Source organism: Pelecanus crispus, chromosome 6 (genome assembly GCF_030463565.1).
Source record: "Pelecanus crispus isolate bPelCri1 chromosome 6, bPelCri1.pri, whole genome shotgun sequence".
NCBI lineage: Eukaryota > Metazoa > Chordata > Aves > Pelecaniformes > Pelecanidae > Pelecanus > Pelecanus crispus.
Genome location: NC_134648.1, coordinates 57,656,843 through 57,681,136, shown reverse-complemented (window position 1 = coordinate 57,681,136; position 24,294 = coordinate 57,656,843). Strand labels below are relative to the sequence as shown.

Genomic DNA, 24,294 nt, shown 5'->3' with positions numbered 1-24,294 from the left:
GCTCTCATTTGCTATGGTGATAAGCAGAGATGAGGAACGTGAACAGAATAAAAGTCTTGCTCTTGCTTTGGACCAGAATCTCAGGTGGATATTAGTATTTATAAATTCAAAGACTGCCACTGGTTCAGAGCTAAATTTCAGGCACTCATCCAAATTGAACCCAAAGCTTAAACCTTTAGACAGGAGCCTCCGTCTCCACCAAGCATTTGTGTAATTAATACATTTTTTCTAAACCCTAAAAAAAAAAAACAAACCCACCACACAAAACTGTATCAAATGAGCTGGAAAAGTACAGAGAAAAGGAGGTGTTCTGTGAGAGTCCAGAAACCTCTGACTTACATAAGTGAAGGACAAGCAATGTCTTCTATATAGGAGAGTTTATTTTCCTGTCATGATCCAAACTAATAGTGCAGGGGGGTTCACTTGTCAGATGTATTATTCCAAAAGAGGGATGATGTCTTCTAGTGACAGTTAGCCACCCCCAATGTGCATGGGGCCACGATTTTCCTCCGTTTCCACTGCCAACGTCAACTGTTCTTCCCACCAGCCTAACCTGAGTGAAATCTCTCCATCCAGCAAACAATGCCTGCAAAGGCACCTGCTGCCCTGGGGCAGGAGGACGGATTGATGAGGTTGCCTAAGCTTTGTGCTGACCTATGAAAGCTGTGACAGCATCTGGAGGAGTGAAGGGCTTGTAAAATCAACTCAAAGAATTACAAGTGGTAAAAGGGGTTGTGAAGGCAGAGGTGCTTTATTTCTGGTCTATTTTAATCCAATTCTGCTTGTGGAAATTTGCAAGTAATAGATTTTAGTGCTGGCTTAAAGAAGGTTGTATGGAGGGCTGAGCTGAGGGAGGCACAGATGTGGAGGGAGAAGGGAAAGACTGGTACAGATTCATTAGAAGTATCACACTTTCATCTACACTGCACAACACGGTTATGTTATCTCCCACTTCAGGATGCTAAAAGTATCCCTGTCGCCTTATCCCTGTGCACTTACCTTCCACGGCTTCCGTAGGGCAGGACATCCTCCATGGGGACACTGGGAGCTATTCAGCCAGCACAAAATCCTCTGCCCTATTCCAACCTCCAGCCCATGACAATAAGTTAGAGCCAGGGAACACAGCTGAGCCCATCACCGCATGTGGCTGACCACTGGGTGACAGGGTACCTCCCAACAGCATATGGCATCCGACAGGAGAATACTCCTCAGCTGGACACGAGCTCAGTAGCTCGGTGGCGCCAGATGAGAGGAGTTCAGTTATGGGCTCATGCTGCAATCATACCCTGTTAACCTAGCAGATCTCCAGACCATCAAGTAGTGATGGCATCACAGTTTATTTGCACAAAGCAAACCTTGATAATAGCTTTAGTAGACAGCACTCTTGACTACAACGACTGGCACGTGAAGAGGGAAACCTGGACTGCCTAGGTGACTGCTACAGAAAGCCTTGTCTTTGCGGTGTAGAGCTGAGACCCAGGAATCTCAACTCTGTTCTTGCTTTTGCCAGAGAGCTCTTGCGCAAATCCCCTGCCAGTGCTGGACTTCAGCAGCCTGGCACTGTTCCTGGCATTGCATTTGTTTTGACCCTCTTTTCATTACACCTTGTAAGATCATTCAGGTTTTTTATAAACAAGGCACCACAGGAATACAGATTGTCAGTGTCATGTTGTTGCTTGGTTTACTTAGAAGTCCATACAAATACATATGCCCCTCTGCATGGATCTAAGCACAGAATAGTGACCATGAGGAAACTGCTGGCTGCCAGGATCTGCTTGGCTCTTTCAGCCCAATAGCTCTGTGCACTCTACTTGATAAATGAATGTATATTTTCTTATGTATATGTAAATCAAGAATAAGTACGTGGCATCCATTTAGAGTGCCAGTCACTCTCACTATCTATATACAGATAAAAAGATAAACTAATCAAAGCACCTGCAGAAAGTTACATTCTGGACAATTATGGAGGCAAAATAATACTTTTTAATGATATATCAAGCCGACACTATCACCTTCTCACCCGAGCCATCAGCTGACACTGGTGAGAGTTGGATTCTTGTTGGTATAAGTGAAATTAATCCCACTGGAGTTAACTCAGTTTGCACCCATTGAAGATTTACCTTTTACTTTGCTGCAATGACTTCCACTTCCCCATGTCCCCAGGGTGATCAGTGAATTGTGGATTTATACAGCCCCTATGGCACTTCCCAGACATTCATTGTTGCTGCATTTTTTCAGTTGTCCCAGTTTTTCCCTTCCCACCTCCTTTTAAAACTTTGACCATATAATTCACTTAAGCCTCTAAATGAGATATGTCTATAAAGAGGATCTGGGTCACACAGCCTTAATTTGAAAATGTCATTACTCCCACACTAAATTTCCCCCATCAATCCCACCGCAGCTATCACAGTTTGTATGTCTCCCAGACCAACCTGAGTGCAGTTGTGGTCTTTTCATCTTTCAAAAAGGAGGAAAATAGGAGGAGAAGATAAGAAACCACCACCCGGAGCAGTGAAAGCTGGAATTTTCCAGGAAAATAGAGCAAAGAAGTATTCTCATTTCTACAGATTTTTTGGGTTACAAAGGTGTAAAGCTTTATCTGGAGAAGGGAAAACAGTAAGCTTTTAGCTTATGTTTAGCTCAATTCCAACTACCTTTAAGTCAATTTCATTTTGCAAAGTTCAGAAATACTCAAGATGCTGCTGAGGTTCAGAATATCATTACCAGGTCTCCCACACGGCCTTTCCTGTGGGTAACTGAAGAAAAATATTTCTGGGTCAGTGGAGTTAAAAGGATTACATCTGAACTAAAGGTGGGGTGCTTTCCACTTTCTTAACCTGAAAGTTAAACAGCTAATATGCTTATTCCCTCTCTCTAGTCAGTTTGATGAAAGGGACTTTCAGAGGGCAATTCATTTTGTCTTATAATAGGTTGTCGTGGTTTAGCCCCAGCCAGCAACTCAGCACCACGCAGCCGCTCGCTCACTCCCCCTGCCCCACTGGGATGGGGGAGAGAATCGGAGGAGTAAGAGTGAGAAACACTCCTGGGTTGAGATAAGAACGGTTTAATAATTGAAATAAAATAAAGTAAAATAGTAATAATAATAATAACAAAATAATAATAATAATAATAATAATAATAATAATAATAATAATAATAATATACAAAGCAAGTGATGCACAATGCAATTGCTCACCACCCACCAACTGATACCCAGACAGTCCCTGAGCAGCGATCGCTGCTCCCCGGCCAACCCCCCCCAGTTTCTATACTGAGCATGACGTCATATGGTATGGAATAGCCCTTTGGTCAGTTTGGATCAACTCTTCTGGCTGTGCCCCCTCCCAGTTTCTTGTGCACCTGGCAGAGCATGGGAAGCTGAAAGTCCTTGACTAGCATAAGCAGTACTTAGCAACAACTAAAACATCAGCGTGTTATCAGCATTCTTCTCCTACTAAGTCCCAAACAAAGCACTATGCCTGCTACTAGGAAGAAAATTAACTCTATCCCAGCCGAAACCAGGACATAGGTATTAAAAATAGGCTGCATATATTGCCCCCTGGAGCTGCTTACATGATATTTAAATGTCTCCAGGAGCTGGATCTGTATCTTTAGCCATAAGGGACTGGATTCAATTGGAGTTGAAGATGCCTCCATCCAGGTGTCTACATGCAAGTGATGTGTCCAGGTTGCCATCACTGGGAGATTTTGCCAACACAGTAAGCAGACCCTTGAGAGCAATTCAGCTCACCCTGAAGCAGACAGATATGTTTGGTTGTGTAAATTGACAGCTGGAAGCGTCCCGTGTGGCCTACAGCTGCCATTCCAGAACAGCAAAAGTCCTGTGCCAAATTTTCAGATCTCTGTGGATGTCCCGCTTGCACCAGGGCATCTCAAATGGCACCAGACACCTAGGTTTAAGCAATTGCACTGAGCCCCTAGTGTTTGCACACCTCTCTGGATGCTTCTGGCAGTACTGACTGACCATCACTGGCAATGATTAGGGCACAGACAGCCACTTCACATGTAGACACCTCCATGCAGGTGCCAATGTTTGCCTAACTCTTATGTTAAAACCTACCCAGGTTTTACACACCAGTTGTGACACAGCAGCACCACAGCAATGTGCTGTTTAGCCTGCGTATCCCACCACATACAGTCCATTTTCCCAGGGAAGACACAGAGACAGCACAAACCAACCTAGCTTCACTGGTGACTTGTCTCTGGCACTGCAGAAATAGGCTCAAGGACAAACCCTACTCAGTGGGTCAATCAATGTTAGTTCATTTGTTAAAAAAATTAGGTTAAGTCATTGATGTAATGGGAAACAGAACCTGAGCCCTAGAGGAAGTGTCTCCAGCAGAGTCAGTAACGAAGCCTAAAGAGTCTCACATTCCTGCTCTGGCATCATGACCACAGCCCCCACACAAACTGCTGGAAGAGGTCAGGGTATTCTCCTGAACTATTTTCTCTGGCCTATACAAGCAGAAGAGAACGCAAGTGCCTCTTTGAATTTCATCACAAAGTGTATAGGCTTGTATTACCATGATAATAAAAGTAATACATATGTTGAGCTCCAGTGGGGCATATCAACAAAAGCAGCAGTATGTTTTGAAAAACAGTAAATCACTTTCTAAACAGCTACACCAAACTTTGGATGCTTTCAGCTACACTTCAATGTGGTAAAGAAAATAGGTACTTTGGGTTCAAACTTATTATCATTCAACTGCCTGTTTATAAAGGAATGGTAGGAGATGTTTAAAATATGAGTGCAAGCAAGGGCTCTTCAATCTCACGAGCCAATCTGAAGTTAAGTGAGTGAATCACTCATCTGCTGTGAACTAATAGAAGGAGAAAATCAACTCTGAGAAACCAATTACAGTTCTATACCTCCATCCTCCAGGATGTGATCTCAAAGTCAAGTAAGTCACCAGAAACCAGGAATGTTCTGCATGCCAGAATAGGGTAAACTTGTTTTCAGAAGATCTAAATGGAGTTATCCAGACTGAAAAAGCAAGATGGCAACAGCGTGGTCAACTGCAAGCAGAATTGTAAAAACCAGAAGGTAAAACTACAGGTATCAGATTGGCTTTAGCATTTGAAATTCCAAACAAAGCAGGACAGTGAACAGAATGAAGTATTAACCCAACTGCTGATACAATTAAACAAGCATTTGCCTACCTGATAACATTCAAACTGATAGGTTCCTGTTATCCTCTCAGGATACCAGCTCCCAGTACTCTTTAGGGGAGATGTTGTAGAGCTCCATCATGCACTTTTTATGATCTCCACAAGAAAAATGAAGTGTCAAATAATAGCCTAGAGGGGGCTTAGATGCAGTGTCCTGTTTGGAGCTCCACCATTTTGTGCTGAACTTGAGCATTGCACTTCCTTGTGGAATTCAGCTTATCTCAAATTGGAAAGGACTTTAAACAGCAAGGTTTCAGTACTTATAATCCCTAAATTCCTTGAAGTAGGAGGGTCCCTCTGAAAAGGGGAGCCTCTATTACATCCTCAGTGCCAGAATTACTACATAAACCATCATGGCCCTTTGCTTGGATTTTGAAAGCCTGGGCATGATTTTCAAAGTGACCAAGCACCTAAAGTTCCAGCTGAACTCAGCAGTTCTGGAAAACAAATTCACAATAACTGACCAGACAAAATAATCCTTTTCTTCTGAGAAAAAATTTGCTTTAATTTTCCTTTAACTTTGGCTTCTCCAAGTAGAAAACTAGACAGCAATCTCTCCTAGACACAAGATCTGAAGTTTCACTCTCCCACTCCATTTTTTTGGGAGACAAAAAAATGAAAAACAACTTGTCCACCAACTCAAACACCCTATCTTAAATCATGAAGCTGGGGGAAGGGGAGGGGGGGAGGAAAAATAAATCACAAACTGTGTAGTTACTATTTGCCTTGTTCTGGCAGGATGATCAGAAAACTTATCTATGTTTTTCTGCTAGCTGGAGCCAAACCAAACATTCTCAACTTGAACATCTTAGAAGAGTTCACAAGATGTTATTGATAATTAACACAAAGCTTTTCCCCAATACTGTGCTATAATCTCTATTTCTCACTCCATAGTTCTGCTACTGAGGAGGAACATTTTCTTTGTCTTAATGATGAATAAAGTGGTTTTGAGAATTGCCCTAGGCAACCATTACCAACATCTTATTGTGTTATCTAGCCCAAAGTAGTTTTGGGTATTGGAAGAGATGTCAGAGCTGCCTGCTATTCTGCTGGTGTACAAGTAACAAGATCACTGCATGTTGGTCTGAGACTCAGACATGGCCAGCTCTAAAGAAACATTTGACGATGGCATTGATGTAAAAGTGGTTTAAGTTTTTTGTAGGGTCTTATTTCTCTTGAGCTTTTACAGTTCTGGGTGTTGTCATAAATGGAAAGAAGGACCCAAACCTACTGACCCTGAAGTGTTAGCGATTCAACTCTACTGTGGATCTTGCATCTGGAAAAACCCACAAGCCTGCATATCATCAAACTGTCACATCAAGCAGCTGAATTACTGTGTGACGACATGAGCCACAGCGTCCCATGGCATTAGAGAGGGGAGACTTTTCTCGTAGAAGAGCACTGAAAAAGCTGAGCAGCAGGACCCTTGGGACTGTTGGGGAGCTGGGCGATTCAACTATGCTGCTCTGCTCTATGCTGCCATGGCTAAACTGATTTTTGCATTTAAATTAGCTAATTTAAAGGTGTCCTGGGCACCTCTGCACTATCCTTTCCTCCCTTTTGTGACTGCATACAAAATTTAAAGGAAAAGGTGAAACACAGTCTTTCTAAAATCTACAGGCTAGTTTATCACCCATAAATACAGAGCTTCTCCAGGCATCTTGTGGCTGACACTGCTGCAAATACCCAGTGAAACACTAGAAATGCTGTATACTGGAGCTTACTGATATGGAAATAATTGCACAGAACAGAGAAGAGAGAAAACCAGCAGGGTTATTCCAGAAGCCTGTAAATCTTTTTTTTTTTTTTTTTTTTTTTTTTTACATTTGCATCATTTAATATTACTATAAATCAGTATTTTCTAATCAGCAGAGCACACTGCGATGTTCAGATGTACAGATCTCAAGAATGAGGCATAGCATCCTATGACTTCTAATTAGCTGTGCTGGCATAATAGACTCTGGCTGGGCACCAGACTCAGTACAGCTGTGAGCTGACAATGCTATGAGGAGGCAGCAGCAGGTATAAAAGAAGATGAGCAACAGCAGCATCACACACCTGGGAAAGGGAGGCAAGGGAGGGGAGATCCTAGGAATGAGGGAAGAATACATGGAAGCAGAGATCAGAGGAAATGGAGGAGGACTGGCAGGCAAAACCAAAGGACAAATAAGTGGAAACAAGGATGTAGTAGTTCTGATGTCTGTCTAAAAGAGTGAAGAACCACTGGTTGAAGTTAACAAAAACTGCTGATTTCTACTAACAAAGGGTCTGGGCATGAAATATTTGTTAATGCTTTTTTTCTTAAAACTATTCCACAGAATCCTACTGAGATTTTTTTTTTTTTTCCAGGTAACATGGGCAGTTTGTCAGCCTTTGCTGGCAGCATGGAAGCAGGTGAGTACCTTTGCAGCAGCACATGGGAACAAAGAACACAATGAGGTGGCCACAAATCATCCCAATTTGCATAAAATTAAGATAGAAAAAAGACACATTTTTAAGGGTAAAGGTACGGATACCGATGACATTTTCCTCTCAGCTCATCTAGAGTATTCACTATAAACATACAAGGATATTGTTAAATTATGTTGACGTTGAAACTGATCTAATTAATTCATGCATGGCATTTGTGGAGGGAATTAATACATTCCTTCTTCTTTCTTCTTCCAGAATTAGATTCTTTACCATGCTCATTTTCTCTTTCCCTTGTACCAAACTCCTCCTGCTACATAGCTAATTCAAGATATCTTTTTTTTAAAAAATAGCACTATACATACCTCTAGTAAGTGACACTGACAGTCGTAAAAAGGATTCAGCTAGCCAGCCTCTGGCTTTACGTAAAAAGTTGGAGGGTCTTAACCTTTTTGTTAATATTTTTCTTTCCCCATGTATGCATCCACCACAAAGCTGCTATCTTGGTGCTACCTGCAGGCAGGTCTGCCCACCACAGCTGCCACTGATGCTTCTCAACTCCAGTTTCTGCCTTCCTGCTGTTCCCCGGAACAGCCTTTACATCCTCCATAGGACTTAAAATTTAAAACCAGCATGTTGGCTTTCTCAACAATATTCACCTATCTGTAAACCTAACAGACATACAGGAACAACCTGAAGCTGCCCTCTCTCAGAAGCTGGAAACAGATCACTCATCCCCTTGGTTTCTCACCTCCCAGGGCAGCTGAAAGCGGGGCTGGGTGTCACTTGGGAAGGACGACACCGTCACAAAGTGGGAACAAGTCTTGGGACTGATGCAGCATGGAGATGCCAAGGATGGTCAGGGCTTTTTGGACATGCAGACTGTCACGGTCACATCAGCCAAGAAATATGCCATAAGCTCCCCTCTCTTTGATTAACAGTATCCTACATAGGCCAAAGGTTCTCTGAGGTTTGTCTAAGTTACAGGGGTTTCTTCTTCTTTCTCCATGACAAGACTGGCCCAGCTGGAGTTATAATGGGTTAATGATGAGGCATGGTTTTTCTTTGCAGGAACGTTGCTCTTTAGAGCCTATCATGACACCACCTTCCCTTTTTTTGTTTGTTTTCCTACTTTACATTCTGTTTTCAGCCAGTTTATAAAACAGAAATATATGTCTGGGTAAATAGAGTGTGTGCTTCCTCAAATTATCTCAATCCCGCTTTTAACTTTGGGTATAATTGTTACCCTCCACTTCTCCAACGAAATAGTTGGTTTTAATTAGGAAAAGCATGTTTTTGCTGTAGATCAGCTATTTCAAACTAAGCTCCTTCAGAACTTTTCAATGTACCATCTGGAGCTGATGATTTGCTGCTTTTTAAATCATTGATTTGTTCCAGCTTTTCTTCTGACACATCTTGATTACCAGAAAAGAGCAAGTCCCAGTAGGTATTGTTCTGATATTCTCTGTGCCGAAGAGTGATGCAAAGAAATAATTTAGATTCTCAGCAATGTCTTTATCTTCTTTAATTTCTACCTGTAATCTTCAGTGATCCTGTTTCTGAACTACCAATTAATTATTCCTATTCTTCTGACTCATAAACCTGAAGCTTTCTCATTCTATACCTTTAGCTGTTTACAGTCCACTGTATTTCCTTTTAATTTCCCTTTCATGTAGTCTTTATGCAAATTAATAAGCCAATGTATTGGTAAGCCAAAGTTAGATTTTTCAAATCTGGAAAGATTCCCATTTGACTCAAAAAAAAAAAAAAAAAAAAAAAAAAAAAAAAAGCTCGCCAGCCCTGACATTCAGTTGTACCGGTTTACTCGTTGCCTGCCTAGTATTATTTTTGTTAGCAGCATACATGCCCTCTGGACACTATTATTGTTCTTAAGTGGAATTCACAGCACCTTTAAGGATTTTTCTTCCTGTACACCTCCCTCAGAAGCTTTCTTGACTAACCCTTTTAACATGAGCAAAACCCAGATGTTCTGAAGTTCAAATTTCAGTCACTTTTACAGAAAAGTATTTTATTTTATTAGAAAATACTTTATTTCCCACTAAGCTACTGGACCGTATTGCATTAATATGTCTGTCAGCAGCTTCAGATGCAATCTTGTCTTGAATTCTTTCCTGCATGTTGTTTAAGATTAGGAACCAAAAATCAGGATATCAGGATTTAGGCACCTAAAAAAGGGGAATTTTGATCTGAAATTCCATACCTACTTATGTCTCTGGCCCAGGCTGAAAAAAAGGGACCTGTTTTAGACCTGCCAAATGCAGAAACCAGGCAGTAGCTGGCAAACCTGGAGTGTGTAATCCATACCAGCAACAACCTCGTGGTGGAAGCTGCCTTTCTGCAACAGCATGGTGATTATAGTACGTGCTTTTGGACACGGAAAGGCTGCACGTGAAGGAGGTCAAGCCAGCATCGCCCATCTCAAACGAAGCAGCTGACCACCAGGCAGAGCACCAGACGCTGGGAGAGAAAGGAGTGCATGCTCTCCCATTTGTGGGGCAGAGTTCCTGGTTCAGAAAGAATGGCAAAGTTTCTGGGGTGAAAGGAAGCCTGATGCTATAGCTTGGCAGTTTGGGGTCTCAAAAGAGAGAGGTCTCCTAGGTTTCAGTCATTGTGCTGATCCTTAGCACTTTATTTTATCCAAGAGTTCAGTGAAGAATGGTCCCTAAAACAAAATAGAATCATAGAATCGTTTAGGTTGGAAAAGACCTTTAAGATCATCCAGTCCAACCATTAACCTACACTACCAAGTCCACTCTAAACCAATCAAGGGTAGACTAGACTAAACCATGTCCCAAAGTGCCACATCTACCCGTTTTTTTAACACCTCCAGGGATGGTGACTCTGCCACTTCTCTGGGCAGCATGTTCCAATTCTTGACCACCCTTTCCGTAAAGAAATTTTTCCTAATTTCCAACCTAAACCTCCCCTGGTGCAGCTTAAGCCCATTCCCTCTCGTCCTATCACTTGTTACTTGGGAGAAGAGACCAACACCCACCTCACTACACCCTCCTTTCAGGTAGTTGTACAGAGTGATAAGGTCTCCCCTGAGCCTCCTCTTCTCCAGGCTAAACAACCCCAGTTCCCTCAGCTGCTCCTCATAAGGCCTGTGCTCCAGACCCTTCATATGTAACTTACTGTCTGTTGCCTGCTGAGACTCCCCTTTAATACATAGGAAGAGGTTATCTTTCCAAGATGGAGATGTGCAGGACCACCTTGATGGAATTGAAGTCATGGCCTGAGCCCTAAACCATCTCCTGCTCACAGCGCTCACTCCCAAGGCCTGGGCTTGAGCAACATCCAGTCCCAGCCCTAAAACTTGACAGTTCTTCAGCAGAGCAAGCTGAATCGTACCTGAAGCCCACATGAAAAGCAAGGTATTTGAACAGGCTTGCTTTGGGCTATTTTATTTCTGTTATGCTCCTTCCTAAATTGTTAGAAGCTTCTTCGGTATTTTCTTCTGGTTTTCTGCTGCTGACACACCTAATTATCACTGGACAACAGAGTTCCTCAACCCCTTCCCTACCCAGCTCCCTCCTCATGCACTGCCAAATGATTTGTCAGGGAGTAAAAGCCCCCACAATGTGTCAGCTACTTGTTAGCAAGTAGCTGGGGAAAAAAAAAAACCAAACAAAAACACACAAGTAAAAAAAGCCTACCTCTGGCCATGGAAAAGATGAGAATTAGTACTGCTCTGCCTGCCACAACCCCTGGCAAGGCTAAACACTGAAGTGCTGTTAACGGTTTAGGAAGAGAGGAGACGAAATGTAGCACAACAGACATAATCCTCAAATCCTTTACTGGCCTCCCTGGTGGGTCCACGCCACGTGTGGTTTGGCCATCCTCCCCGTGGATGGTTCTCCCCTCACCAAACGCTTCGCCACCGCCAGCCATGCTCACTTCGACCACAGAGTCCTGGGTGCAACAATCTCAAAATCACTTCATAGCAGAATGGTGGCTGCACTTAGCGAGGCCTTGTAAACCATCCAAATACCTGCGGTAGGCTTGCTGTCTACCTCTGTGCCTGAATGTAAAAAGACCTAATTTTGGCAATACCTGTTCAGACAGATGACAGCTCAGGTATAAGACTTGGTGAATTAGAGCCGCTGATAAATATCACGTACAAAACCCTGGTCACTGTCTGGTTAAGCATGCAGAAACAACTCGGAGACATAAGCCACCCTGCAACTGGGGAAAAGGCCTTTACTGAACTTTTCCATTAAATATTCTGCAAAAACCCAGTCTGGTGACTTCGTGCTGCTACAGCCGCTGCCAGGGCATCCGCTGACCTGATCCGGCTCCTGCTGTTCTCCGGCCAAATTTGAAGCCTCTGAACCCAACGAGAGGACACTGATAAAACAGCAAATCATCAGAAAGCTTCACCACAACCATCTGACCTCCTGCCGCTCTCTGCTGAGACAGCTTGGGCTGACAGAAACCCAAATTCCCCATTGCCACCTCAAATTTTCCCATCCTGAACCAGCCGCAGACCCACGTGCCTGCTGTGGCCCACCAGTGCAGGAGGGAGGTGGGCACGTCGTGCCCCGAAACATGGGGCGAGGGTGCCCCGGAGCTCCGCACCCCAGCGGGTGCTTGCGGCACCTCTGCTCCGCGTATCCCGCACCCGCCGCGCACCGGGGGCAAGATGGTCTCGCACCCTGTGCTCAGCCCCGCTCGAGTCCTCGTCGCAGAGCAACGGAGTCGCCTTTGCGCTTACCTTTCCCAGGCACGTGTATCTGGGGACAGGCCACCTCCGAGGACGGCGGAGGGAAGCTGGCAGGCGGCGGGTCCCCAAGGAGCCCCCACAAGCAGGCGCGCTGCTCCCCACCCCTCACAGCGACGCAGTGGGCACCCGGCAAACGCTTGGTTTTGGCACTGCGCTTCTCAGGCGGTTGCTCCGATGAGGGCAATGAGCTGTGAAGCTGCTCCCCGCCTCGGCATTACCATCTCGCCAGCTACGCAGTCCAAGTGAAAAACATCGCCTTCAAGCTCTAGCGTCATCTCCATCGAAGGCGTAGGGTTGTCTGTCTGGGAACAGCATTACGTACCAGACCGGCACACGCTCCGGGTTCAACACTGACACCTTCTTCTCCCAAAAGAAAACACGGACCCCCAAGAATAACATGCAACACAGAGGGAAAACAGGGAGGACCGCATTGAAAGATGCTTCTGGGTCGAGGCTGCGCCGCTTGCCCGGTTCAACAGCACCATCTCCTGGGGGCCTCGGCAGCTCAGCCCCCGAGAGCAGCTCCCCAGGGACACCCTCCGCAACCTTCCTCTGGAGCCACCTGAAATTTTTAGTTTATCTGCTTTTATTTGCTTTCCTTTCAGGCAGCATCAGCCTTCTTGCACCTGTTTCCTTTCACATATTACTGCTTCTGTCTCATGGAGCATCACAGACAGATGAGTGAATACATTAAATACTGAAGGAATGTATGTCCCAGATTCTGCATATTTTTAAAATCAGCAGTACAAGACACTTGAATACCAGCCCTAAAACTGATCTCTTCCAAGCTGTGAAGGTTTGAATATGTACCTAGCCTTCATGGACCACATCCTCTTTGAAGTAATCAGAAGACACCACTTTTCAGAGAATACCTGAATTTTCTTTAAGAAAAAAAAAAATCTCCCCCCCCCAAAAAAAAAAAACCAAACCCAAAGAAAAAAAAATCTAAATCTGCTGGGAGAGCTGTTTAGATTTGTTTTAGACAAGTGAAATTGTGGATAAGAACAGAAACGTTAGGTTTCATAGTATTACCATTCAACAGAGAAACCTTCCCTGACAAGCAGTATTTCAAAGATACTCATTGTAGTGTATATTTGAAAGCTCTAAAACACTTGTTGAGATAATCCTGTAAAACCATGTGTTTTTCACTCACTAGACCATAGGTTTAAGACTAAAGGCTCCAAAACTTTATTCGCTCTACAGCTGTACTTGTATAGTACAAGTAGCCAATCACTTCTCTATTTCAGTTTATTTTAGTCTGCAAAATGAAGATTTGAGTGCCCTACCTCACTGTTTTGAGGCTAAATTGTACATAAAATGCTTCAGACTTTGAAGAACATGCTTATATAACAAGCAAAAAAGCGTAATTCAATGATTTTTTTTTCCTAATTCAACACTCCTCCAAAGCCCCTTATGACTAAATTTAACTGTTAAATGCCAGGTAAAATTTTACAGAAGCTCATCTTTAAAAGATGCTAAGTAAGCACCCTGTGCAAGCGTTATGTTAGAAGGGACAACATATAACTACAAAAACATAGGCATACGTGCCAGCAACTCAGTGTGTGTGTGTGAGTAGGAGCAGTCTCATGAATTTTTATGTAGAACAGCTGCAACAATTTAAAAAAAAAAAAATCATTATCTCTCCACTGCTGGTTAGAATTAACTTCTTTAATTAGCAGAACTGTTTCAAAATTAATATTGAACTTGGTCCTTGGACTCTTCTTAGGTCCTTACAAACCATCACCACCTGCACATATTTAAGGTAAACAAGGTACTTTGGAAATTACAGCATGTAATCAACAGCTAGAGAAAAGTTTCTAGTGACTCCCTCCATCTTTAAGGAAGTGTAGTTGTTTATTTACTCTGATTCAAAAGGTCTTAAAACATTAAAATCATTTGGGAATAAAAGTCACCCTTGAAAGGTTTCCTTTCTTCTTGACAGGGGAGCACAAGCCAGCAGCCTGCTGTTCTGCAAGTATTTATGGCATCTGATTAACAAGAAGTTATCTTCAAAACTGTGAAGATATGAATGCTTGCTGATTATAGACAGTACTGCATGTTCTTCTCAGCCACACCCTACAACTACTATGAACTTTTATACAGTACGATGGTCTTTCTAACTAAAACTGCCTTTGCTCCTGGCCGACTCCCTTACTTCCAGGGAAGCAAGGCATGTGCAAGAAGCTGGATGATAAGGGAAACTTTGTAAATCAGAATCTTAGCTACTTCAGTCCTATTTTCCATGTAGCTAAAACTTGCTTTTCCTAAAAGATATGTTGGGATAGGCCTCAAGTAGTTAAATCAGTCAGGAGTTTCTATAGCCATGACCAGGCCACGTAAGAAGAGCAGTGCTGTAAGACAGAAGTATTCAAAGAAACAAGCAGCAGCCCAACAAGGAAGTTGTGGTGGTTTGACGCTGGCTGGATGCCAGGTGCCCACCAAAGCCGCTCGATCACTCCCCTTCTCAACTGGACAGGGGAGAGAAAATACAACGAAAAAGCTCGTGGGTTGAGATAAGGATGGGAGATCACTCTGCAATCACTGTCACAGGCAAAACAGACTTGACTTCGGGAAAATCAGTTTAATTTATTACCAGTCAAATCAGAGTAGAAGAGAGGAGTGAGAACATGTGTAGGGTAATGAGAAATAAAAACAGATCTTAAAACACCTTCCCCCCACCACTCCCTTCTTCCCAGGCTCAACTTCACTCCCGATTTTCTCTACCTCCTCCCCCCGAGCAGCGCATGGTGACGGGGAATGGGGGTTGCGGTCAGTTCATCACACGTTGTCTCTGCCGCTCCTTCCTCCTCAGGGGAGGGCTGCTCACACTCTTCCCCTGCTCCAGTGTGGGGTACCTCCCACGGGAGACAGTCCTCCATGAACTTCTCCAACATGGGTCCTTCCCATGGGCCACAGTTCTTCACAAACTGCTCCAGCGTGGGTCCCCCACGGGGTGCAGTCCTTCAGGAGCAGACTGCTCCAGCGTGGGTCCCCCATGGGGTCACAAGTGCTGCCACCAAACCTGCTCCAGTGTGGGCTCCTCTCTCTCCATGGGGCCACAGGTCCTGCCAGGAGCCTGCTCCAGCGTGGGCTTCCCATGGGTTCACAGCCTCCTTTGGGCACACCCACCTGCTCCGGTGTGGGGTCCTCCCTGGGCTGCAGGTGGATATCTGCTCCACCATGGACCTCCATGGGCTGCAGGGGCACAGCTGCCTCACCATGGTCTTCACCAGGGGCTACAGGGGAATCTCTGCTCTGGTGCCTGGAGCACCTCCTCCCCCTCCTTCTCCACTGACCTTGGTGTCTGCAGAGTCGTTCCTCCCACATATTCTCACTCCTCACTCCAGCTGCAGTTTGTGTCCTGGTGTTTTTGGGATCTTCCCCCCCCGCTTCTTAAATATGTTATCACAGAGATGCTGTTGCTGATGGGCTCGGCCTTGGCCAACAGTGGGTCCATCTTGGAGCCGGCTGGCATTGGTTCTATTGGACACCGGGGAAGCTTCTAAGCAGCTTCTCACAGAAGCCACCCCTGCAGCCCCCCCGCTACCAAAACCTTGCCATGCAAACCCAATACAAAAGTCAAAACCAAATAATGAACAACAGCTTCTTCCAGAGCAGTGTTTTCATCTCAAGCCTTTGAGGCAAAAAGCAAGCCTGACCCACCACCCAGCACAATAAACAATCGAAAACCTTCAAAGTCTCTTTACCTTTCTTTATTGTCTTTCCACCTTTGCTCATAAAGACACTTTAACAGGTAATGCATATCTCGTAACTAATAAGTGGTTTTTTTTCTTACACAATCCTGTAATACAGATGTTGAAAAACCCCATGTAAGAAGATCTGGTTTCTGCAGAAGGGACATGCAAACAGGATTAGACAGGGATTTATTGCAGAGGCTGCCAGCTCTGCTTTTTAACATTGCCCTTCTTAGATGCAGGCACTGACAGGGCCTTGATGGCATTCGTGGTGCCACCTCAGGAGAGATTTTCCTTGGTACGATTCTTCGATTTCACATTCCCACACTTGATTGTTTTCTATGCACTTTGTAAGCAGTGACAGACTCCTGGAAAAATCCTGCCAAAGATTTCTAGACAAGCAATGGAGAATACATCCAAACATTTGCTAGCAAAATTAAGGCAAAGAAAAGGTCATTGGGGCTGAGAAACACAGTTACCATGTAACCCACTACAAAGTCCTGAGCTGTTAACAGCTTGTTTTCTCAGGGAAACAACTTTTGGTTTAACAGATTTGATTTCTTCCAAATCAAAACTAGCAGCACAATAACAAGTGCTTGTAACCTGCTTCCTTCTGCTCCCTGCTAGGACCAGTTCAAGAAGAGCAAAGAAGCCCTACCTCCTCTTTGGTGAAGGCTTAGGACACCAGATCTGTTTTAGAATACAAACAATTTCATTTGCTTAATCAAATGACCTTTATATGTAACAGGCGAGAAGTGTTAGAAGATGCAGAGGACGAGCTTAATTTATGATCCGGTGAATAGGTTGGTCCACTGCCTTTTACCACAGCAGCAGCACCAAGGGCACCCTCTGAATAAAACGTAATTAATTATGATAATGGTTTCCAGTTTGGCAAGCATTCATACTACAATCCTACAGTAGTAGAATAACAATCATAGATAGTAGTTTACATGCATTCATCTCACTGTAAGCCCTCAGCAGCGCAATACAGCCAAAATGAGTCCAGAAGCATCTCACTGGAGGAGCAGCCAGCCAGAATGCCTACACTAAAACACAAATAGCAGGAATGGGACTATGCGGTATTTTGGAGCTGGCAGCTCCATACCACCAACCTTGATCTGTAGAAGCCCTGCAGGTGACAATGCTCGTGCACAGCCCTGACACCTGTCTTGTTCTTATCCCAGCAGACCAAACTCAAGACCAGGCAGCTTTGCTTCTGTCCTCATTTCAGCTGGGATAGAGTTAATTTCCTTACTGGTAGCTGGCATAGTGCTGTGTTTTGGATTTAGTGTGAGAGTAATGTTGATAACATGCTGATATTTTAGTTGTTGCTAAGTACTGCTTATGCTAGTCAAGGACTTTTCCAGCTTCCCATGCTCTGCCAGGTGCACAAGAAACTGGGAGGCGGCACAGCCAGGACAGCTGACCCAAACTGGCCAAACGGCTATTCCATACCATATGATATCATGCTCAGTATATAAACTGGGGGAGTTGGCCGGGGGGGCAGTAATCACTGCTCAGGATCTGGCTGGGTATCAGTCAGCAAGTAGTGAGCAATTGCATTGCGCATCACTTGCTTTGTATATTCTTTTATCATTATTACTTTCTCTTCCTCTGCTGTCCTATTAAACTGCCTTTATCTCAACCCATGGGTTGTGAAAAGTATACGTCATGCACTCTCACACAATCTTTTTTCTTCTCTGTTGTTTGGACTACTTTTCTCCTGTATCATACATGATTACAGAAGTTTTACAGGCTCTCAGGAAGTCTTATCAGCAGGAGTTACACAGAAAAACTGATGTACTATTACTTAACACTTTTTCAAGAGGAGCAAGGGAATGCAAACACTGTTTGCATAGGTTCGTGTATCAAAGAACAGAGACACACACACTCAAAACCCATGAAAATATTATTAGTTCTTTTGTTTACTCCCGCCTCAATCAAGAAGTGAATGCTTTTAGAAGTGAACTTATTTTTTTAAAACACAATTTCCACAAATGTATGCTTTACAGTGCAGTAGTTATACTCAAATTCTCACAATATCCATAAATCAAAATACCAAGATCACTACATTTACCATGAGCTAACAGACATTCACAAGTAAACCTTAGTGTCAGTTCAAAAAGATGCCTTCTTTGAGCTAAGGTACATAAGGCTTTACTGGTAACAAGTTCTTATCGAAAATTTGCTTTATTCCTGTCACAGCATCCTTTTTTGCTTGTTTTACTTTTTGTCTTGGTCTTTTTCTGCATCCAGAAGCGCTGAACGGATTCCTAGCTTCTTCAGCTCTTCTACAAGATCTCCATTCTGATGCATCTGGAGAAGTATATCACAGCCACCAACGAATTCACCATTGAGGTATACTTGTGGGATGGTAGGCCAGTTAGAGTAGTTCTTTACTCCTGCATAAGAAAAAAAAAAGTATTAAAGGCTTTCCCGCCTCTCCAAATAGAATGGGTTTTTAAACAGAATACATTGCTTCAGGCTGACAGAACTACTGATACTTTAATTTCTTCCCCATTGAGGCAAAAATGTATCTATATAACAGAAGCCCTATCAGAAAAACGATGTTGAAGTTAGGCTTGTTTCTCATTCCAACTCAAAGATGTGGGTTGAAAGATACGGAGTCAGTTCCTATACTGACTTCAAACAGGAGCTGGAAAAATGTAGCGTCTCTTTTCCCCTCCCAGGAAACAAGGAAATGTTACTTTTTAATCAATTAAATAAATGAGAAGTCTTGGAAAACATTGAAAACTGTTTACAATCAGTTATCCTTTACACTTCCCAAAGGGACTTTAAAATATTTTATGATTTTACTGAATTGACACAGTTATACTTACTACTGCAATTTCAATTGCAAGATACATTTGTCCCTCTAGCAGCCTTATGAATTTTAAATTGCTTTATCTTTCATTGCCAGACCTCACAGCCCATGGGAGGGGCACAAAGGCTTTAGTCTCTTAAAAGTACTCACTTAACAAAACAGAGCTCGAGTCACAATTATGAAGTACAGAATTAAAGTTTAAAACTATACTTCATAGAAGACAAATGTAAGACCATCCAAAAATATTAACTGATCAGCTGGTATAAACCGAAACCCAACTTGCACTTGGAGACATCACACAAAAAATTATACAGAAGAATCATTATTCCTCTTAGTCCAATACAAATGTGTTTAAAAAAAAATCCACTAAAATAGTAGTAATCTAGAAAAAAAATTGTTGTGACAAAGTGTTCCTAACCATGACGTACAACATCAGCTAGGAGATTTTGACTTATGATTTTGACAACCAATGCTTCAAAAGTCCAAAATAGCAAGTTTACCATATAAATCAAGGCCAAAGGGAACCCATAACCATCTAACCTGATCTCCAGCACCACCACTTGTAACTTCTTCCTTAGCATTTCATTAAAACCTTTCAATTTTTTAGATGCAGTTTGCAGAAGTTAGCAGTTTTGATGTGAACTTGTGTTTAGCAGTACTTTTCTTAATCACTTCTTGGCCTTTGAGCACTCAAAAGAGGTCAGTCCTAAAAATCTTTTAACCCACAGTAGTTGCAATGAAAAAAACGAGTCCCAGTGCTAAGGCACATTTAAGGATAACCCTACTCAAAGGAGCCACTGCAGATACAAAACAGGGTTTGTTTCTGTTAAGATATTGTAATGCTAAACGTGAATTGAGAACCAAGGGCTCTACATAATAAACCTACTGCCAATAAGCATTCCACGGTAATATTTACACCAATTATTCTCTCACAGAAATATTTCCTTCAAGGACCCAACTGCACATCCATACAAGCACTGATAGTACATTCAAGGATCTATCCAACTTCAGATAAAAATATCAACATAATCCAGCTTAGCTGCTCTGTATGCTGCATTTCATATATTGGACAAGCTGCTTTAAATGCCTGCATGCACGAGGTTCAACCAGATTACAAACTTAACACCTCCTGAAGCGGGTAACCAACTCCTAGCTTAGTAGAGCAGTTACTGACACTATTTCAGTAGTGTTAAAGCAAGCTAGCCTGGTCTGCGCTTGCTGCACTCGGGATGCGCTTTTGTGATGAATCCTCCAGCAGTACGGACACCCCAAGGGATCTCCTTCCCCCTCCCTGCAGGTTAACACTTCCTGCTGCGCTTCAGAAGCTGCAGTTTCTTCTTTACACCACTGTTTGCTTTGTAAAAGCACACTCCACAGATCAGGTTTACAGTTTGACAGCTGAGCTAGCACACTTCAAGGTGACTGCGAAACCAGAATCAGTGCAAAGTGCTACTGAAAGGGGTACCTAGGACACTCCCACCCCACTTCCCCCACTCCATTTACCAATTCTCAGCCTCTCTCTCGACAGCATTAGCACTAACGAATGATAGGCCACATCAAATAACTGACTCAAGCAACCACTCTCACTTCTACCACACTTCCTCCAGAAAAGCAAAACATTTTCATAGAGCTCATTAGTACTGGTGCAAGTACAAGTGATGGCAGGCTAGCCCATGGGTGGAAGGAAGGATCAAGACCACCCTCTTGGTAGCATCCCATGCTTAGATAATGTAAAGCAACAATGAAAACAATCTGAGGGTGAACAACAGTTCAAACCAGTTCAAACCACCACTTTTCCAGTATGTAATCCCAAGCTTCTCTGCTGCCTTAGTGACCTGAACCAGCCTAATGCTGTCCATCAGCTGAGAGCAGGATCACTTCTGGAAGAGCCAACTTCGAGAAACTTGAATTGCCATGGAGTCCAAGAGAGTGCCAAGGTCTCTTAAACCAGCTTTAATAAGGATTTGTGTCAGGGAAGCATATCCTCAGCTCAAGTTCAGCTAAATCACATGAAGTACCAATGACTATTTAGTTTCACAGATCTGAGTGTGCTTTTAGGTGAAGAGGCAACTAGGGGAGTTGTTTGGCTTTTACAGCTTGCCATACTTAAGCACAAGGCAAGTTTCAGCACTTGAACTATAACAACCTGAAAATCAGGTGTTTTAATAGGTACAGGAAAGAAACCAACCAGCACTTCAAACAGGCCTGAACCACCATCTTGGCAACAGCCTGCTCTTACTACAAATGGTATAAGCATACATCTATGCAAACATTTATGTTCAGCTGAATAGAAAGCTGGTGACAAGCTCACATACAGTAATCTTGCAGATCAATCTGTTCACTTTGAACAGATGCATTAGATATTTTCACAACTAAAGGCTCAGCTACCCCTCGCTAACCCCACATACATGCAGTGCAGATTATGTTCAGAGAGGGCTTAGGAAAGTGTCACATGCTGCATATCTAACTTTTCAGCACCTGAGGCCAGCTCCAGGAGGAGACTAAGAGGGCCTTCAGGCAGCCACTGCTGAATCACACTTGGCAACTTAACAGAGCTACAGCTTCCAGCAGCCCTGCCCTCTCCTCTGTCAGAGACTGCCATCCACAGAAGCAGGCACATACTGGCTTTTTAGGCTGCAGTAGGTAATAGAGTTGAAGCAGTATGACAGCCTGCTGGCCTTGAAAGCAGCCGTGTCGTTCCCCAACTCTTCACTTCAAGGCTCCGGCCCTGGTGCTGGCTCTGGCACTCACCTCACAGTAGAAGCTAGTTCAACTTGCACACCCAGTGATCCGGTTAATAAATCGAGCTGGCTCTCCATGCAGTCGGACAAGTGCCAAAGCTTGCGCATGGAAGGGAACAGAACAACTTCTTTAAGCACTTGAGAACCAGCAGGATATTGTGCAAGTGTACACTCTGTTACTGCATTCAGTGTAGCTTAGCCAAACAGTCCAGATCAAACCACTAATTTCAATTTAAAGCTCAAGTAGCCAGGACGGCAATAACCTCTCAGACCACCTAGCATAAGCCAGACTTCACATGGAAGAAACATTTGCTGTGCTCAGAAGGGAGATGTTCCTGTTACACAGGAAGAAAATACTATATATTCACATGGTCAAGGCCCAGAGATTGTAACTGACAAATGCATTACCTGTTCAAGGGCTCATAAAAGCCCTCTCAACCAAAAGTGAAATGCTGATGGTTTGATTTCAAGGTTTTGTTTCCTCCTTCTTAGTTTACAAGTTTGTTCTAGTAAACCATAAGTTTAATAAATTTAGATATGTAAATAAGTTTAGCAAATTACCATGATTTGCTCACCTGCCAAAGGCAGTAGAAGATTTACTTGAACAAAACCAACATTCATTAACAAAAAATGTCATTGCACCCAAATTCCAGTATTTAGGTTTTTATACCATACCAACTATTATAGCTGTGAACCGAAGAGCAAGCAAGGATTGGAAAAATCAGCCTTTCAGCTAAAAGCTAATGAAAAACTGAATTAATCAGATGATACCAAAAACACAGGAGGAGCAAGTCACCCAATACACGCCAGCATATGGATTTAAAGCACATTTTAGTGTATTCTGGACAATAACTGTTAATGCCATGCACCTGCAAGACTAATTACTATGCACTTTTATCTTTTTTTTTGTTTTAAAACTTTCTCAAATAACCACATAAAACCTTAAGTCAGCTATGCACACTGAAGATGGAAGGAAGGAAGAAAAGCATTATGAGAACAGAGTACTATCCTTCTACAATTAGCAAAAACCTTTATATAGAATAGTTCCTACCACTGGAGCATTAATGGTGAAACTATTACTAAATACTTCTTGTGCAAATGATTTGCATGATTTCGTACTTATCAAAACAACCCTGTCAGGCAGTCCCAGCAGAGAATACAGTGGTATAAATCCAAGCCAGTCACGAACTTTCACCGTGCTGCTCACAGGGAACAATCTGACTAGATAATTAAGTATTTTAGGGGTCTTCTAATGGAGCTTTGTATTTCTTAACTAGGCAAGGCAGCGTGGCACGAAGAGCCCGATCTCCAGGAGCTACCCCGTAAGCATATCTGCAGTCTGCAGATAACTCGGACGCGCTTGCACACAGCGAGGGTTACAGAAACCAAACGGGGACGTCCAGGCAAAGCGACCTCAACAACGCACCTCTGCGATACGCTTCAAATTCCACAAACGCCGAGCCCCGGGCCGCAGGCCTGCTTACAAACCCCCACCAAAACCGCCAAGCAAGCGAGCGAAAGCAGCTACACCCGCGGCAGGCAGGCAGGGGCGCTCCCGCAAGCCCCGGGCCGCAGGCGTTCACGCAACCCGGGCCGCGGCCTCCCGAGGGCCCTCCCCACGGGGACACCGGTACTGCGGGGTTCTGGCTCTGCCCCGTTAACCGCGGCGTTTCGCAAGGAGAAGCCCGGGACGGGCTCAGGCTATGTGCAAGCCCCGGCAGCGGGGGGGGCGGTGCCCAAAGGTGACCGCCGGCAGACGCCGCGCCGGGCCCCGGCCCCAGGCCTGGCCCCGGCCCCAGGCCCGGCCCCGGCCTGGCCGCCTGCCCCGGCCTGGCCGCTGACCTTGGCGGAGGTTGGGGTCCTGCAGGACGTCGTGGGCGCGGTAGTCCTCCACGCCGTGCAGCCGCAGGATCTGCACGACGGCGTTGCTGAAGCCGCAGAGGGGCTGCGCCGGGCTGCCCTTCATGAACACCACCACCGGGTGCGCCCGCACCAGCCGCTCCACCGCCTCCCGCGACCCCGAGTCGTCGCCGCCGCCGCCGCTGTCCCCGCCGGCCGCCTGGCTCAGCGCGCGCCCGGCCCGGCCCCGCGCGGCGGCGGCACCCAACCGCCAGGCCGCGCGCACGACGCCGCTCATGCTGCCCCAGCCGCCCACCCGCGCCCGCCGCCGGCCCCCAGCCAGCGCCGACCACCGGTTGGCGGAGAGCAGGAAAGATCGCGGGCGAGCTTCTCCTTCTCATAGGCGGAGACACCCGCCAATCAGCACCGACAGCCAGTAGCGTGAAGATACAACGAGCCTTGTCCCACCCAGCAACCCGAGGGTGCCTTGCTGCCCTATTTGTAGAGGGAACTGCGCCACTGCAGTTGCATTGGGAGAAGTGCCTGTCAATCTAACGTGATTTGGTTAATCCCCGCCCACCCCGCCGACGCGATTGGTCAGGCTGCCCCGCTGCGGTGTTTTGCTCGGGAAGCCCCGGTGGCGCGTGATTAGCGTTAGCTCCTTCCGCTTCCGGGTAGCGGTTGTGCTCATGGCGGTGGGCCCGGCGCGTATCAGCTGCCTTCTGCCCGGCCGGCGGCGAGGCGATGGGCGCGTTGCTCTTCCCCGGCGCCGAGCCGACCGGTTCTTTCTGTCCCTGCCGCCGGCTCCACGGGGCGGCCGGGGCGCGGGCCGAGCGGTGCGGCGGGGAAGAG

At 44.8% G+C, this 24,294-nt stretch overlaps 1 protein-coding gene across 1 annotated transcript; it reads right to left on the bottom strand.

Annotated features, from left to right (window-relative positions):
- Positions 1-17,939: 17,939 nt before the first annotated feature.
- GLRX5 (glutaredoxin 5) lies at positions 17,940-23,740 on the bottom strand. Its single transcript, XM_075712177.1, has 2 exons — positions 23,446-23,740; positions 17,940-18,440 (listed from the first exon to the last, which is right to left on the bottom strand). Exons 1-2 carry the CDS (start codon positions 23,738-23,740, stop codon positions 18,262-18,264), a joined length of 474 nt encoding a protein of 157 aa, XP_075568292.1. The 3' UTR covers positions 17,940-18,261.
- Positions 23,741-24,294: the final 554 nt, after the last annotated feature.

Bases quoted from the DNA above. Each gene is read 5' to 3' on its own strand.
- GLRX5 (XM_075712177.1), bottom strand. From the start codon at position 23,740: ATGAGCGGCGTCGTGCGCGCGGCCTGGCGGTTGGGTGCCGCCGCCGCG. The intron at 18,441-23,445 runs GTCAGCGGCCAG...TTTCTTATGCAG, and splicing joins GGACCCCAACCTCCGCCAAG to GAGTAAAGAACTACTCTAAC.